The following is an 18534-nucleotide window of genomic DNA, read 5'->3' as shown; positions in this document are numbered from 1 at the left end:
TTAATTTCAGGTTTTGACTTAGGAAAATATTTTTACTTTTTTACATTTTTTCCCATTTGTCTTCGCCTCCTACATGGCCCTCGTCCACTGACTTAACTTCACATTTTATATATTTATTGACACAGTCATTAATTTTGTGCAATTCTGTAGCACTTGCTTCTCTTGATCACTGTAATAGATTGCATTGCTACCTCGTATCCACTTCCTGGTTTCAAAAAATACCAAGATGTTCCTTGAGTGCCAAGAACTCAGTGTTTGTAGCAGGGACCTATGAACAGACTATGCTAATTCAGAACACTGTTAGTGCTATAATGTATACAACCACAGCAGGTTGTGTACAACCATGGCAGGTTGTGTACATTATAACAGCCTCATTCAGCGGAACAGTGATGTCATCTGGGGAGAGATGCCCTCCCAGGAAGATTTTTTTGAAAGTCTGTGAGGACAGTTTCTTGTTGTTCTAGAAACTAGAGGTCCCTGGCATTTAGTAGATAGGAGCCAATACTACTCTACACCCATTCTGTGCCCAGGTCAGTTCTGCCCAACAAGGACCTGACCCCAGGTCTTGCATGGCTTTCTGAAATCCGAGTGAACATCCTTACAGTTAAAAAATATGGTTATGCAATTACCTGGTGGCTCAGCAGGTTAAGGATCCGGTGTTGTCACTGCCACGGCTCTGGTTACTGCTATGGCTTGGGTTCGATACCTGGCCTGGGAACTTCTGCATGCTGTGAGTGTGGCCATAAGTAAATAAATAAAAAGCATGTTTATAATTATGTGATCCTAGACCTTCAGTCTCTTTGAGATACAAACACAAAGAAATTGGTGTTATCTTAAGAGACGCCAAATTTTCCAGGAATGTAATTACCATGTAAACCAAGGGAAGAGTCTTTTTTATTTGGCAAAACTTGGCCAAAAATTATTCTGTTGAAAATTATGACACCTGCTCATTTTGACATCAGGAACACTAACATATAGTCTGTATAAAAATAAGATTTGTATAATACTCAACCAGAAGGGGTTAATAATCTTAATGTAAAAAGCTTTTTAAATCAATGAGAGTTAAAAATGAACTCCTGCAGACATTTGAGCACAAGATATGGGAATAGGCAATAAAAAAAATGTTGTTCACTATTAATCCAAGAAATCCTGATGTACAGGATGGGTAATATCACATGTTGATACCCAATTTCATATAAGACACAGCAAAAATGTTCCATAATATGTATGTAGAAATGTAGAATGTATAGCAATATATAGTATACAGTGGCATACACATGTAAAGTATTATTTCATAATGATTTATGGTATTATTTTTATTTGGCAATCACACACTAATTGTTATATGTTTTATATGTCACTCTACTATATTTAACTGCCTACTTCTTTCCATTGGACCACAGGCATGTTTTCAAATGTATTCACAGCTCCCAACACAGCACCTGGCAGAAAGCAGGCATTCAATAAATGTTTGTTAAGTGAATAGATTCTTATATAGTTACTATTCTGTTTACCCTTATCCCTTTGAACTACAGAGGAAAAATATTTTACCAAATAAGATGCATGTCTAAATTGCAAATCTCTACTTTCAGTGTATTTTCTCTACTTAGAAATTTCTAATGCAAAGCGAGAGACAAACTGGAGACTTGGCATTTAGGCTGGTATGTTGTGTGCCATTAAGTAAACATAAAAAGATTTACATTCAAGTAACACAAAATGATTAAATTTAATTTTCCCAAAATTTACATCAAAATTATACTATCCAAAAACTTAAAAATTTGGTAGAGAAACTTATCATTTAAGGAAACCTCTTGGCTAAAGTAGCAGCTTTTCAAATGTACTGTCTGGAGTTCCGAGTTCCATGGAGCCTTCTGTCTCTAAGGAGGCTCACTCTGTGGACTTCACCTCCCAATTAGGCCAGAGCAATTCTGCTTTTATTTATATTATGTGTTGGGCTTACACACAGGATTTTAGTGGAATAAAAAGTTCAGTGACATGAAATAGGTAATCAAACAGATACGCAAAACACTGAAGTCAAAAATAATCCGGAGTTCCCGTCGTGGCTCAGTGGTTAATGAATCTGACTAGGAACCATGAGGTTTCAGGTTCGATTCCTGGCCTTGCTCAGTGGGTTAAGGATCCGGCCTTGAGCTGTGGTATAGTTTGCAGATGCAGCTCGGCTCCCTCGTTGCTGTGGCTCTGGCATAGGCTGGTGGCTACAGCTCTGACTCGACCCCTAGCCTGGGAACCTCCATATGCTGCGGGAACAGCCCAAGAAATGGCAAAAAAACAAACAAACAAACAAAAAAATAATCCACTATGTTGTGCACCTGAAACTTATATAACGTTGTAAGTCAGCTACACTCCAGTAAAATTAATTTTAAAAAAATGAGACCCCACGGTGGTGCAGTGAGTTAAAAATCTGAGTGCAGGAGCTTGGGCAGGAGTGTGGGTTCAATCCCTAGCCCAGAACTTCCATATGCCGCAGGTGTAGCCATAAAAAAATAAAATATAAAAAAAAATGAAATAGCATAAAATAAAATTCTAAAAAGTAACTGATAAACATAATAGTAATAATAATCTATTCGTCATATATATACACGTCATCACCCCTTCTGTTATCTGTTGTGTATCTTACTCATTCTTCAAAAAGCCAATTTAAAAATCAACTTCCTCTGTAAAGTCTTGCCAGGTCTCTTGGTGGGTTAGTTGCTTCAATCTCTATGCCTTCTTGTATTATCTCTTCATATGTCTCTGTATCCTTTTCAGGCAGTGATCTCCAAAGGGTTGCTCATACCTTAAGGAGTGTGTACAATGATATATTAGGGAAGAAAATATTAGAACTTCCATTTATATGTATTTTTTATCTTTTGAATTCTCTATTTTGGGGTCGAATAAGTTTTAGGAGATAAAATATCTATGAGATCACAATATTCTACCACAGAGGTAGATGATAGATGATGATGAAGATGATGATGAGAGACATAGATAGAAACAACAAATAAATGCATAAATGTTGGGGAAAGTTTACTGCTACACAATGAAAAAGGTTTTAAGACAGCTCTTCTAGGCCGTGGACTTATCAGGGAGAGGTTCTCCGTCCTGATGTCTTCAAGTTAAGTATCAGTTGCTCAATAAATTAATTTTGGAAGAACAGATACATTGGTTTGGATTTTCTACTTTTAAATTCTCTGAAAGTGAAACACACCCAGACTAAAATTTTGAAAAGTCCCTTCAGAAGTGAACACCTCTGCCCCCAAACACATCCTGTTTTTCTCAAAAGACTCCTCCATGACGACAGTCTTTTTCTTGCCCAAGTTGCAAATACCCGAGGAGCCCAACACATCCGTAGTCCCATATGCAGAAGCTAAGAGCAAAGTAGATGTGGTCAGACAATGTAGCGGTCCGGGTGAATCTAGTTAGCAGGGTTAAAGAGATACATGACTTTGGAAATGAAGGCAAGAGGTCGAGTGGGAATGGAGTTGTCCATAGTGTGATCCCACCAGGCAAATGTTAGGGGGAGGTGGAACGTGTCTTTCTGAATTTGCTCCAAAAAATCAACAAAGACAGCCTGGATCTCTGCATTTGCAAGCATATTATTACTGAGTTATATAAATACTCCCTCAGGAGTTCGCCTGTGGCTCAGCAAGTTAAGGATGTTATTTATGTTCATTTCTGCTGTACAGCAAGCAAAGTGATTCAGTTTTATATATACATATATAGGTATAGGTTCTTTATGTATATATATATATATATTTTCATATTCTCTTCCATTATAATTTATCACAGGTTATTGAATACAGTAGGACCTTGTTGTGTATCCATTCTATGTATAATAGTTTGCATTTGCTAATCCCAAAGTCTCAATCCATCCCTCTCCACCCCCACCCACCCTTGGCAACTACGAGTCTGTTCTCTATGTCTCTAAGTCTGTTTCTGTTTCTAAACTGTTCTTTTAGAGTTCCCGTTGTGGCTCAGTTGTTGATGAATCTGACTAGGAACCATGAGGTTTCGGGTTCGATCCCTGGCCTTGCTCAGCGGGTTGAGGATCCGGTGTTGCCATGAACTGTGGTGTAGGTCACAGACTCGGCTTGGATCCTGCGTTGCTGTGGCTCTGGTGTAGGCTGGCACCTACAGCTCTGATTAGACCCCTAGCCTGGGAACCTCCATATGTCCCAGGAGCGGCCTTAGAAAAGGCAAAAAGACAAATAAATAAATAAACAAACAAATAAATAAACAAACTGTTCTTTTAAAAGTCCCTCCAATTAGAAATGAAAATGTTGGAGTTTCCATTGTGGCTCAGTGGGTTAAGGACCCGACGTTGACTCTTATTCCCTGGCCTCATGCAGTGGGTTAAGGATCCCACATTGCCATAAGTTTGTGGCAGAGATCACAGGCACAGCTCAGATTCAGTGTTGCTGTGGCTGTGGCATAGGCCTACAGCTGCAGCTCTGATTTGACCCCTGGCCCAGGAATTTCCATATGCTGCAGATGTGGCTGTAAAAAAAAAAAAAAAAAAAAAAAATGAGTACCACCCTCAATCTGTCTTCTGTTTCATTCTGTTGTTTTCTTACATAGAGAGAGATATAAGAGAATATATATATAATATGGGGTTCTTTTCTCCCTTATTTTAACTCATGTATCTTATATTCTGCCACTGAAAAACTAGCTTTGCATCATTACACATTGATCTCACTCAGCATCTGAATATCCAATTAATTATATGTATTTTGAACTTTTATCTAAATTTTATCAATGGACTTCTCTAAATATTTAGAGAACAATAGCTATACTACTACTAACTCTGTGATATTTTATAAATTATACTACTTACAAAAAACCCTGAGAGGTAAGTAATTTTCATCCTTTTGGTTAAAATAGAGGAAGTAAAAGAGAAAAATACAACTTTCTCAGGATGTAGAAAATGTTGTACTACAATGAAATCCTTTCATTTTCACTAACTTCCAATGCTTTCTTTACATAAGCCCTTAAAATTATTGTTCTGTTTAAATTTAAAATTAAATATTGAGTTTGATATTATAAAATATTTAATTACTTTTGGAAATGCATTTTATGAGCCCCAGAAAAGTCAGTTTCAATGATATGGAATAAAAATCTAATATCATGCTTGGAACACAGTTTTTGAGAGTGCAATGCATCATTGGTGGTATTTCCTTTGGAAAATGAATTAGTGTATTACAGGCTAAATCCTGCCAGAATTGATTTTGAAAATCCAAAGTGGAATATCTTGGATACTCTAGTTTAATATGAAGTAAACAAGCAAATAGTGCTTTTTAATTTTTTAAAAAAACAAATAAAATAGTTCCAATAAAGTGCTACACTCGTATGTATTACCTGCTCTGTGTCTCTGAACCATAAATCTGATGGCTGTGTCTGAAGTGTAAGCAAATAATGTTCTGTATAGATGTGGTCTAAGCATTTTTAGAGCTTGTTGCACAATCTCATTATTGTGATCAGTTATTGCTTTTCTTCCCAAGAGAAGGGCTGTCCATCCTAATTTAGTAATGAAGAACTGATTTTTATTATGTTCTCCCAAGTGAAAAGTAGCTCCAGTTCTTTCCAGTAGAACGATGGCCAGATTCACTTACGGAGGGGTTGGGGGTGGCTAGACCCTGTGGCTGCCCGGAGAAAAATCCATGGATGCCATGGCAGTGCACTCCCCCGCCCCATAGGGAAAGATATGGACCTAAAAAGTCCTTCCTGGACATTCCTACATGATGATCAGGAGTTTCCGGCATTTCTAGGAAATTCTTTCCTACTTGATATGAATGAAAAAGACTAATACCCAGTCTTCTCTCTGAATGTCCTATACACAGGCATGTCTCATTTTATTGTGCCTCACAGATACTGTGTTTCTCACAAATTGCTTACAGTTTTTTTAAAAATTACCTGAATTGAGCAAATCTATTGGCATCATTTTTCCAATAGCATTTTCTCACTTCCTATCTCTGTGTCACATTTTGGGAATTCTCACAATATTTCAGACTTTTCCATTGCTACTTAATATTTGTTGTGGTGATCTGTGATGAGTGATTTTTTTTTTTTAAATCTTTTTAGGGCCACACCCATGGCATATGGAGGTTCCCAGGCTAGGGGTCGAATCGGAGCTGTAGCTGCCAGCCTGCACCACAGCCACAGCAATATCGGATCCAAGCGTGTCCGCGACCTAAGCACAGCCCATGGTGATGCCAGATCCTTAACCCACTGAGCAAGGCCAGGGATCAAACTAGCATCCTCATGGATACTAGTCGGGTTTGTTAACCACTTAGCCATGACAGGAACTCCTGTGATCAGTGATCTTTGATTTATTATTGTAATTGTTTGGGGACACCGGGAAATGCACCCGTGTAAGACAATGAACTTAAAGGTTAAATGTTGAATGTGTTCTGACTGCTCCACTGACCAGCCATGTCCTTGTCTCTGCCTCTGCTTGGGCTCGCTTTTCTCTAAAACACAAGAATAATGAAATTAAGCCCTTTGATAAGCCTACAGTGCCCTCTAAGTGTTCAAGTGAAAGGAAAAGTTGTACTTTAAGTTGAATCTCTCACTTTAAATCAAAAGCTACAAATGATTAAGCTTAGTGAGGAAGGCATGTCAAAAGCTGAGATAGGCAGAAAGCTAGACCTCTTGAGCCAAACAGTCTATCAAGTGGTGAATGCAAAGGAAAAGTTCTTGATGGAAATTCAAAGGCTATTCCAGTGAACACAAATAATAAGAAAGCGAGGCAGCCTTATTGCTGAAGTTGGAATGGTCTGGATAGAAGATCAAACCAGCCAAAGCCTGATCCTGAGCAAGGTCTTAACTTGCCTTTCTGCCAAAGCCTGATCCTGACAACATACCTTTCTGCCAAAGCCTGATCCTGAGCAAGGTCCTAACTCTAATTCTATGAAGGCTGAGAGAGGTGAGTGAGGAAGCTGCAGAAGAAAAGTTAAGTCAGCAGAGGTTAGTTTATGAGGTTTAAAGAAAGTAGCCATCTCTGTAACATCGGAGTGCAAAGTGAAGCAGCAAGTGCTGATGCGGAAGCTGCAGCAAGTTCTCCAGTCAACAGCATGGTTTACTGAATATTTTAAGCCCACTATTGAGACTGACTGCTCAGGGGAAAAAAAAAAAGATACTTTTCCAAATATTACTGCTTGCTGACAAGGTGCATGGTCACTCAAGAGCTCAGGTAAAGATGTACAACGAGAGTCCTGTTATACATTTTCATGCCCACCAGCACATCCATTCTGCAGTTGGTGGTGCAAGGAGTCATTTTGACTCCCAAGTCTTATTATTTAAGAACTACAGAGTTCCTTTTGTGGCTCAGTGGTATACAAACATGACTAGTATCCATGAGGATGCGGGTCTGATCCCTGGGTTCGCTCAGTGGGTTAAGGATATGGCATTGCTGTGGCTGTGGTATAAGCTGGCAGCTGCAGCTCCAACTCAGTCCCTAACCTGGGAACCTCCATATGCCACAAGTGAGGCCCTGAAAATCAAAATAAAACAAAACAAAAAAACTGTATTTTGTAAGACTATAGCTGCCATAGGTAGTGATTCTTCTGATGGATCTTGGAAAAGTAAATGGAAAACTTTCTGGAAAGGACTCAGCATTCTGCATGCTATTAAGAACATTCATGATCCATGGGATGAGGACAAAATAGCAATATTAACAGAAGTTTGGAGAAAGTTTATTCCAACCTTCACAGGTAACTGTGAGAGGTTCAAGATTTGAATGAAGGAAATACCTGCAGATGTGGTAGAAAGGCCCTGAAGATGTGAATAAATGGAGCCTGAAGATGTGAATAAATCGCTGCCATCTTATCATCAGACTTTTAAGGACAGAGCTGCTTCTTACTGATGTGCGAAGAAAGTGGTTTCTTGGTATGGAATCTGCTCCTGGTGAAGATGCCATTGATATGACAACAAAGGATTTAGAATATTACATAAACTTAGTCGATAAACCAGCAGCAGAGTTTGAGAGAATCGACTCCAGAGCTGAAAGATATTCATTGTGTTCAATTCTCTGATGTGGGTAAAATGCTATCACACAGCATTGCAGGCTACAGAGAAACCATTTGTAAAGGAAGAGCCAATCAATGCATCAAAGTTTATAGTTGTCTTATTTTAAGAAATTGCCACAGCCACCCCAGCCTTCAGCAGCCACCATCTAATCAGTCAGCAGCCATCCATCAACATCATGCAAGACCTTCCACCAGCAGAAAGATCATGACTCACAGAAGGCTCAGATGATGGTTAGCATTTTTTAGTAATAAAGTTTTTTTCTCTCTTTTTAAAGCCACATCTAAGGCATGTGGCAGTTCCCAGGCTAGGGGTCGTATCGGAGCTGCAGCTGCAGGCCACAGCCACAGCAACACTGACCTTAATCCACTGACCGAGGCTGGGGATCAAACCTGCATTTTCGTGGATACTAGTCAGGTTCTTAACCCACTGAGCCACAATGGGAACTGTAGTAACAAAGTATTTTTTAATGAAGGTATGTACTGTTTTGTTAGACATGCTGATGTTACACACTTAATAGACCACAGTATAATATGAACATAACTTATATGTGCCCTGGGAAACAGAACATTCCTATGACGCATTTTATTGTGATAGTCACTTCATTACTATGGTCTGGAACCAAACCCACAGTATCTCCAAGGTATGCCTGTACTGTCATTCCCTTATTTTCATCTTTTATGCTATTCTCCTTGTCCATTCATTCATTAGCCAGTATTTTTTATTTTTTTTTTTTTTGAACTATCCACTTTGGGCTAGCCCTGTGTTGGATCCAGAGGTTGCAGAGACAAGTTTATTCTCTCAGAAGGAAGCCAGGTGTGCAGACCAGTAGATGGGACCCAGTGGCACAGGTGCCACAATAAAGAGCTGAGCAGGGGGCCAAGAGGGCAGAGCAGCGGGTGAGGTGAAGGCACACCCCGGAGAACCTGGGCAGGCTTCACACAGGTCACCCTTAAGCTGCACCTTGCAAGATGAGAAGCTGCTCTTCTCTTCCAGCTCAGGTTGGGCCCTGAGGCAACAGCTGCAGTGCCCATTGCTCCTGGTGGTGACATAGCCAGCCGCTCCTGGGTGACAGAATTCAGTAGTTATGAAATAACTTAATCAGAATTAAATAGTTATGAAATAACCAGCCACTGAGGATGGAAATTTAAAATTAAAATAATACCTTGGACTTCCCGTGTGGCTCACCACATAACTACTCGGCATTGCTTCTACAGTGGCTGTGGCTCGACCCCTGGCTCGGGAACGTCCACATGCCACAGGTGCAGCCACTTGTTTAAAAAAATAAAATAATACCTTATAATTTAAGGTTGTATCCGATAGTATGTATCTGTATGCTTTGTGGGAAACGATAATGGCACGAAGTATGTATACTGGACATTTCCAGGCCTGACCAGAGACCTGGGGCACAAATTCACATCAGGTCAGAAAAATGATACTTTGGCCTTGTCTGCCAGGCCTAGAAGACAGAGGCAGTAACATCGTAAAGTGGTAATGTGCTCATATAAAGGGAAAATAATTAGCAGTTGGAGATTAATTTTGAGGGCTCTTGTACAGTTGAGTCCTAGAATGGCCTGCGGGCTACAAGTGGGCAACCATCTTCATCTATTCCTCATCAGAAGTTTGCAGTTCAGTTTGCCGGAACTTTTTCCCATGGAATCTCAGCTCTCTTCTAATGATGCAAGTCAGTGGGACCATCCCTTACATGTCACATGGCTGGAAATCTTCCCTTCTGTAGAGACGTCTCTCTATTAGACAGTAGTTCCTCCTCTAACTCCATGCCATGGTTTCCATTTAAATGAGGTTATGTCATCACAAGGAACCAAACCCTCAAAGATTAGAAAGCTAGAATGTTGGAACCACTGTGCCTTGTAATAGATAATACCGGAACATTTTGGTTTTATAGCTGAAGTCTAGACTTTGTCTGCTTAGGATTTTGTTTGTGGTCATATTGTGGAGAACTTCTTATTTTAGGGAAATTTCTTCCACCCACTGCGTGACTGCTAACATTTCTTGGGCAGTGGCTCCTAAATACCCTACAACTCTGTCAGTAAAGTCTTCTGTTACCCCATTTTAGAGACAAAAAAGTGAAGCTCACAGAATTAAACAACTTGTCCGCTTAACCAAGAAGTGGGAGAGTGACATTAGAATTCAAGTGGTCAGAATTCAAGACACTATGCAATGCCTCATTTTGCTAAGATGTTTAAAATACTTGTAAGAAATATTGTATATTTTTCTGACTGTTGGGAGACAAAGGATTATTATTGACAATAGAAAAATATGGCCTGAATCAACTAATTTTCCATTGTTTTTCTCTAATAAGCCACAGAAAGTCAAATTAAGAGATTAGGCATAGTTTATACACCTACCTTTAACATAGATATAACATCTGATATTAGATTGTACCTAACACACACACACACACACACACACACACACACACACAAACACACTGTAAAGGAAGAAGAAACACTTAGACAGAAGTCCAAGGTTGTCTTTTGACTTGAGTTGATATCCATGAGTCTATCTAGGACATTAGTGAACTGCCCAGTCTCTCACATCTTTGGGGGCAGTATTTCAGCCTCCTTCCTTTCAGCCTCTCTAGCACATTGAGTTTGATTCCCATATAAAACTATTGCTACCATAATGCTTAACCAGTCATTGTAAAAGCATTGATGAAGAACAAGATTTTTTCTCTCTTTCACTCACTGTGTCCAGAGCCCTCCCATAAAAAAGAAAAAAAAAAAAAAAAAGACTGGCTAAGAGTCACATTAGAAGGTGTAAGTGATGAGAGCATAATCACAAAGTATGGGCGTAAGGATGTAAGGCCTGTTCATAATGAACTATCTTGTGGGCCTGTCACCCAGGCCTGCCAGCAGAATCTTGCATGGACAGAGCTCCTGAGCATCACGGATGCAGTGCTGTGCAAAGCATGATGGGACTGGGACTCAGGTGGGGTCAGACCCGGTCCCTGCCAACAAAATGTATAAGCAGAGCACAGAGAATCTGGCTTTATCCCCAGATAGGCACTGCATATTAACCATATAATTTCTTACTATTAAAACAATTAAAAACAAGGTCTTTGATAATTCTTCAATTTTTTTAGTTATCTCTTTAAAAGGAAACTGAAATTTCAACCGAAATGAAGCACAACCTCAACTAAATAGTTATAGAACTAAAATTAAAAGCACTTAAGATACATGCTAGACCATTCTCATTTAATAATAGGAAGACAGAGCAAAGCAACTCTCTTTTTAGGTTCCTTGTTATTACTATTATTTTTTTTTTGTCTCTTTGTCTTTCTAGGGCCACAATCACAGCATGTGGAGATTCCCAGGCTAGGGGTCCAATCCGAGCTGTAGCTGCCAGCCTGCACCATAGCCACAGCAACGCTGGATCTGAACTGTGTCTGAGACCTCCACCACAGCTCATAGCAATGCCGGATCCTTAACCCACTGAGCAAGGCCAGGGATCAAACCTTCATCTTCATGGATGCTAGTTGGGTTTGTTAACCGCTGAGCCATCATGGAAACTCCTAAGGTTCTTGTTATGTTAACCACTGTAGCATAGACCCAGCCTAGATTTTGAATCTCAATTTAAAGTTGTTAATTGGAGTTCCCATCGTGGTGCAGTGGAGACAAATCCAACTAGTAACCATGAGGTTGCAGGTTCGATCCCTGGCCTCACTCAGTGGGTTATGGATCTGGTGTTGCCGTGAGCTGTGGTATAGGTCACAGATGTGGCTCAGATCTGATGTTGCTGTGGCTGTGGTGTAGGCTGTCGGCTATAGCTCCAATTCGACCCCTAGTCTGGGAACTTCCATATGCTGTGGGTGTGGCCCTAAAAAGCAAAAAATAAATTAGTTAAGTTGTTAATAACATACAGTTTTTTAAACACTTGTTCATTTTTCATGTATCTATGAGTTATGGTTCAGTTCATAGGCTGAATTTGTATTAGTTATCTACTGCTAATTACCAAATTATTCCTTGTTAATTATTTGTTAATAATTATGAACAAATCACCCCAACATTTAGCAGCTAAAAACAACCAACATTATTTCATGGTTTCTGTGGGTCAGGAATCTGGTCACAGCTTAACTCAAAAGTTTTAGCTTGGATTCTCCCCTAAGGCATCTGAAGGCTTGTGACTTCCAAGCTCATTCACCTGAGCAGACTTTATAAGATCTGCTTCCAAGCTCTGTCATATGGGCCTCTCCATAAAACCTCCTCACGACATGGCAGCTGGCTTCCCCCAGAGTGAACAATCCAAGAGAGAGAGCCCAGGATGCCAGCTGCAGTCTTTTCATAACCTAAAATTTAAAGCAATATCCCAACACTTCTGTCATATACTGTTTGTAAGAAGGGAATCGATAAATCCAGCCCACATTCAAGGGGAGCGAGACTACACAATGGTGTGAATATCAGGTTGAAGGGATCACGGAGAGCTGTTTTGCAGACGGCCTGGTGTAGGTAGGTGTTTATCTGAAACCATAGGAAAAAAGGGATTGAGAAAATATCTTACAACTTTCCTTTTCCCCCTTCTCTCCTTCTCTCTCTCTCTCTCTCTCTCTCTCTCTCTCTCTCACACACACACACTCAAAACAGTAAGTACTTGACTGATCATAGCTGTTAGCAATTAGGATACTTTCGTGCTCAGAAGAATTATAGGAGAAAACAATCTCTAGCATTATTTTTTTTAATATACATTAATATGGAAATTTTTTCTGAAGACTGGTGGCTGTGAGCTGAACTGTGCCCTCCCCAAATTCTTATGCTGGTGTCCTAACATCCAGTCCTTTAGAAAGTGACTGTGTTTGGAGATAAGGTCTTTAAAGAGGTAATTCGGCCCAAATGAAGTTGTTCAGGTGGGCCTTAATCCACTCTGACTGGCATCCTTAGAAGAAGAGGAAATTTGGACGCAGAGAGGGGCCAGATATGCGTGGACACAGAAGAAAGACCACATGAAGACACAGGGAGAAGACAGCCATCCAGGAGCCCCAAAGAGAGACTGCAGATGACATCAACCCTCTGACACCTTGGTCTCAGACTTGTAGCCTCCAGGACTGTGAGGAAATAAATTTCTTTTGTTTAAGCCATCCAGTCTGGCATTTTGTTGTCTTAGCAAACTAACACAGCTAAGTTATTTTATAACCAAAATCTCTCTGGAAGCCCTGGATTTCAGTTTCTCATTGACCTTATATAGAACAAAGTGAATCTTCTATTTTATTTTGTTCTACTTTCCCCTAGACATAGTTCTAATCCTTCTGGTTTTTAGGATGATGTGACATTTTCCAAAGAACATAGTTAAATTAACTTAAACTTTATCTTTCTATTTCTCTTTCTTTATTCTCCTTTTACTCATTTCTCATGTTTCCTCATTTGTCTCTGCCTCATCTTTCCTAACTAAGACAATATTAAACTGCCTTTAGGCGTTCCCTTTGTGGCTCACAGGAAATGAATCTGACTAGTAACCAGGAGGTTTCAGGGTCTGTCCCTGGTCTCTATCAGTGGTTTAAGGATCCAACATCACTATGAGCTGTGATGTAGGTTGCAGACGTGGCTCAGGTCCTGTGTTGCTCTGGCTGTGGCACAGGCCGGCAGCTATAGCTCCAGTTAAACCCCTAGCCTGGGAACCTCTGCCCCAGGTACAGCCCTAAAAACCCAAAAAAAAAATAACAAAGACAAAAAAAAGCTGGCTTTATCATGGCTTGGTAGTAATACTCATGGCTTGATAGGAATCTTGGCACTGCGATGATAGCATGAAAATTCACAGACGAATATTTTTTAGGTACTTTTATTTTTTATGGGATAGCTCTTGGCACAAGGATACTAACACCATTCAATAGCCACTTTTATTTTTAACCTTAAAAGTTCTGACTTTTCCCAAGAGAATGTAAATTTTACATGTAAATTTTACATTCTCTGGGGAGTTCCCGTCGTGGCTCAGTGGAAATGAACACAACTAGTATCCATCAGGATGTGGGTTCAATCCCTGGCCTTGCTCAATGGGTTAAGGATCTGTGTTGCTATGGCTGTAGGATAGGCTGGCAGCTGCAGCTCCAATTGGACCCATAGCCTGGAAACTTCCATATGATTCCAGTGTGGCCCTAAAAGCAAAAAAAAAAAAAATTTAATTTCTAGGGGTTTTTATTTTTAGTGGGAAAGGTATATGCTCCCCTTTTGTCAATACTCATTGCCAAGGCAGTTATAGAAATGAGACTCCTCCACTAGTATGTAAGAGACCTTTAGTCCAATATCCCCATCAATGCTTGACATTTTCTGCTTTTTTATTTTAACCATACTGGTGAGCATGTGCATCATAGAATTTTTATTTCCCTGAGGAAATTGAGTAGCTTTCCATGTTTTGGGTCATTTTAATAAGCCTCTTTTATGAAGTGGCTTTTCAAGTTCTTTCCATTTCTCTGAGTGGTTGACTTTTCTCATTGATTTGTTTGACAGATGTGTGCATTACAAACATCTTCTCCTTATTAGTGGATTTTTTTTTACTTTATTCATGGTGTTATTGAATAACTAGAACATTCTAATTTTAATACAGCCAAATTTATCAAATTTTTATTTTGTGGTTAGTTTTTTTGTGCCCTGTTAAGAAACTTGCTTCAAGTTCATGGGGCTATTACCCAATGTTTGGTTCTAAAAGCTTTATTGTTTCTCATTCTTAGTTCCACAGTCCAGCTGGAATTAATTTTTGTTGGTGGTGTGAAGTAGGAGTCAAGATAGGAGTAAGGAGTTGCTGTAGCAGAATTCGTCGAAAGGACCATTCTTTCTGAGCCAGCACTTTTTGAGCATTCATTATGCTATGGGCACTGTGCAAGTTGGTACTTCATTTTATCTTCACAAAACCCCCATAAGATAGCTGTTTCCTTGCTTTACAAACAACAGAAAGTACAATTAGATGATTTAAATACATTTCCCAAGTGTTCATGGCTAGTAAAGTATGAATCTGGGTTTGTTTGTTTGTCTTTTTAGGGCCACGCTTGCAGCATATGGAGGTTCCCAGGCTAGGGGTTGAATCAGAGCTATAGCCGCTGGCCTACACCACAGCCACAGTAACGCAGGATCCTTAACACACTGAGCGAGACCAGGGATTGAACCTACGTCCTCATGGATACCAGTCAGATTCGTTTCCACTGAGCCACAACAGGAACTCCTGAATCTGGGTTTTGAGCTCAGATCTTTTGACTTCAAAGCCTTACTTAAGTCACTGTCATCAAAAGGGACAGTTATACTTCATTAGTGAAAACCAAGACAGCAAATGAATTAAAAAAGTCAAGGTTGAAGAGGGGTTGACCGAGAAAAGAAAAGGACCTTGAATAACAGACTTGCACGTAGCAGGACTCAGTAATGATTCATGGCATTTTGGAAGGCATCCACTTTGGAATAACCACAGAGCCTTGTAGTTCTGTGTATATGTGTATGTATATATGTATGCATGTGTGTAGATGCATGTGTATGCATACACATATGTATATAAATATCATGTGTCTGCATGTGTGTGTATATATGTAGATTGTTATATATAGGGCATATATGATTTTTATAAACTAAACTTTCTGTGATTTTTTCCTTAATTGTCTATGGCAATAGTTTTCAAAGTGTGATTTCCCCGATCCAATAACTTCAGCATCACCTGGAAACTAGTTCGAAATGCAGCTTCTTGAGCTCTCATCCAAAACCTACTAAGGCAAAAATTCTGAACGTGCAACCCAGAAAACAGTGTTTTAACAAGTTCTTTGGGTCCCTAAATTGGAGGCATGCCCTAGGCCAGGGCCTATGCTTTCTCCAGTTCTGTGCCACTCGGAGGCTTCATTCAGCTTACCTTGTTTAGTCAGACCTCCAGGTAGGTGCTTAGTGATGGTGCCTCTGCCTGGATCCTCATCATGATCCCTAGCCTGGCTGATACCTCCTTGGGGGTCAGCTCCTCACTCTCCCTAGACAGATGCGCACCCAGAAGGGCCTAGATTTAGTCCCTCGGTCGCTCTTCTTGTCACACTGCTTTGTCATTATCTGCTTCCCTGTATCTGCTACCAAGCTGGGAGGAGCTTAATACCAGGGACTTTGAATTCCCAGAATGTGGCCTATGGTAGGAGTTCAATACAATTTTTTGAGTAAATGAATAGCATTTAATTTTACTCTTGAAGGACTATCATGTGAAAAGGAATTATACGGTTGTGAGTAAATCAATAAATATTTGAAGGGCTCTCTTGTGGAAAAGGAACCATAGAACAAGGTACAGTGACAAGAGACTTCACAGTGGCAGGTACCAATCCCAAGAGGTATTCAGGAAAAAAACCTGGAAAATCTCAAGGACTCTGCAGCCCCTCTCCCCGACCCCCTTCCAAACTGTGAGCTCTTTGAAGCCAGTGACAGCATCCCACCCCTCTTCATCCCCAGTCAACAGCAGGGGCTGGTACAGTGCCTGGGACACAGTGAATTCACCATAAGTGAATGAATGAAGGAACAAACAAGTTACTTCATGGCATATGTGGAGTTTCATTGTTGCCATGTTGTTTTTCTTATTTGGTTTGTTTGTTTTTGGCTGGAGAGACCATATCAATGCTAGATCATCCACTGGGCCACGTTTGCAAAATTTTAGGAGTGCCACCAAAGCAGAAGGGGAAAAAGTGAGAGCTCTTTAGCCTTGATTAATGTTTCCAACATTTTGTAATCAGAAATGTTATTAGAAACAATTTGAACTCCAGCACCCAAATGTGTTTGGTGTGCTTGGGCTTCTTCCTCTCTTTTTCTTAATTACATATGGGGAAAGAGACCAGGAAATGGGCATGGTAATCTTTTCAATGTTTAGAGGCTCCGATTCCAGCCCCTGGGCAGAGGCCAGACCATGAAAAGCCTTGTGGGTCTTGTTTACTCTGTGTAGGAGTTTGTACTTTATCTTGAAGGCAGCTGTAAGCCATTGAATGATGTTAAGGAGGGAAAATAACATAATAGATTTGTTTTTCTAAAGGTCACTCTGACTGCTGCGTGGAGGATTGATTGGGAAGTGGGAAGGGGAGGATGGAGGTTGCAGTACAGAGGACCACTTCAAAGAAATGTTGAAACTGATCAAGAGAGAGGTGATACGAACTTGAAGTCCGGCTATGACAGGATGGAGGGGGAAAGAGACTGGCTTCAACAGATATTTAGTAAGTTGGCTCAGCCCACTGAATTTGCTGACAACGATAGGGGGCTTGTCAGAAATTATAAGAGTTCGCTTAAAATCTAAGAGTAGTAATTAAATTGTCAGGCCCCCGCTTCTACTACGGGATCTGCGAGGTTACGTAATGGAAGCCTTTGTTAACTACAAAGCGCTGGGAACACATACGATGTGGGATAATTACCGCCAGAAATCGTACCTCCAAAAAGTCCCTGTGCCAGAGGCAAGCGCTGAGCGTCTGAAAATGAGTTCATGTTTATGGGTGATCAACAGCAGGATGGCACATGTATCCCCGGAACAATGAACTTACTGTTCATTCTCAAGTGCTCATTACAATGGAAATTAGTAACACTCGAATGATTGATGTCGCTCTGCTCTAAACATGCCACTTGCAAATACTTTGCTCCAGCTAAGTGCGTCAGGAATTCGCATGCTGATTGATGCCAGGCGTCCAGTGGCTATTTTCTGTGAATAGAGTGAAGACGAAGACCTCGCCGTGAAGAACACATATCATATCTGCGTGGGTCACGAGCAAGATTTTGTTTCTAAGCCGGCACATCGGCGTGAAGGACCTGGCCTGGTGATGCATATTTATGTTTTTAGTCCTGAAGCTAAAACGGAGCATTGAGCGACTCCTCACCTATCCTTTTTAATGTTTTTTCAAAACCAAAAGCTTTTATTTAACATATAAAATTCAATCTGCAACCACTTCTAATTTCCCCATCCACTTCCTAATTTGGGAAACTGGAGAAAAATGCAGTATTCCAACTCTGCTGTGAGAGGAAGGCATAAAAATCAAGGGAAAGGAGGGCCTCCTGGCCTTCATCTATTTCCATCAGCCTCACAGCATTCTCCTTATGTGGTTAGGAATTTCGTTTCAATTTTTAAAGTTTTATTGACATATAGTTGATTTACAATGTGGTGATCATTTCTGCTGTGCAGCAAAATGATTCAGTTATACATGTACACACATCCATTCTTTTTCCGATTCTTTTCCCATATAGACCATCACAGAATATTGGGTTGAGTTCCCTGAGCTATACAGCAAATAAGGATCGTTTCTATACAGATGATGATTGATCAGCATTTTGAGGAAACACCCAAAACGTGAAAGGCACTCCATCTATTCTTTGAGGTCACCTCATTTTACGTATCCTTTCTGCACTGGGATTTAGAACATAGACTCTTCAGGCTTCTGTTTTGGCCAATGGGTTGCTACGAGATAATTCTATAACTTCTTTCATACCACTTTGCTCATTTTCTGCCCTTGGTAAAATATTCATCATTAACTGTTATAAATTATGAGATCTTTTTTTTTTTCTTCTTGAGAGAAGTGTGGAC

The 18534-nt window shown here is 40.2% G+C and overlaps 1 protein-coding gene across 11 annotated transcripts in view; it reads left to right on the top strand.

Annotated features, from left to right (window-relative positions):
* Window positions 1-18534, top strand: part of CHST9 (carbohydrate sulfotransferase 9) — a 268368-nt gene that overhangs the window by 179090 nt on the left and 70744 nt on the right. The window contains exon 5 of one of the 11 annotated variants that reach the window (XM_084964387.1): window positions 12921-13185. The exons of the other annotated variants lie outside the window; for them this stretch is intronic. Coding sequence (XP_084820513.1) covers window positions 12921-13053 — 133 coding nt within the window. The 3' untranslated portion in view covers window positions 13054-13185. Of the gene's footprint in view, window positions 1-12920; window positions 13186-18534 lie in introns of those variants that run through there. 11 annotated transcript variants of the gene reach the window in all.

The sequence above is a fragment of the Sus scrofa genome, chromosome 6 (assembly GCF_054392235.1).
Source record: "Sus scrofa isolate SSC_HxYL_T2T_F1_AM1 chromosome 6, Sscrofa_HxYL_maternal_Yorkshire_Landrace_v2.0, whole genome shotgun sequence".
NCBI classification, from domain to species: Eukaryota; Metazoa; Chordata; class Mammalia; order Artiodactyla; family Suidae; genus Sus; species Sus scrofa.
This window is presented reverse-complemented; position numbering and strand designations above follow the sequence as displayed.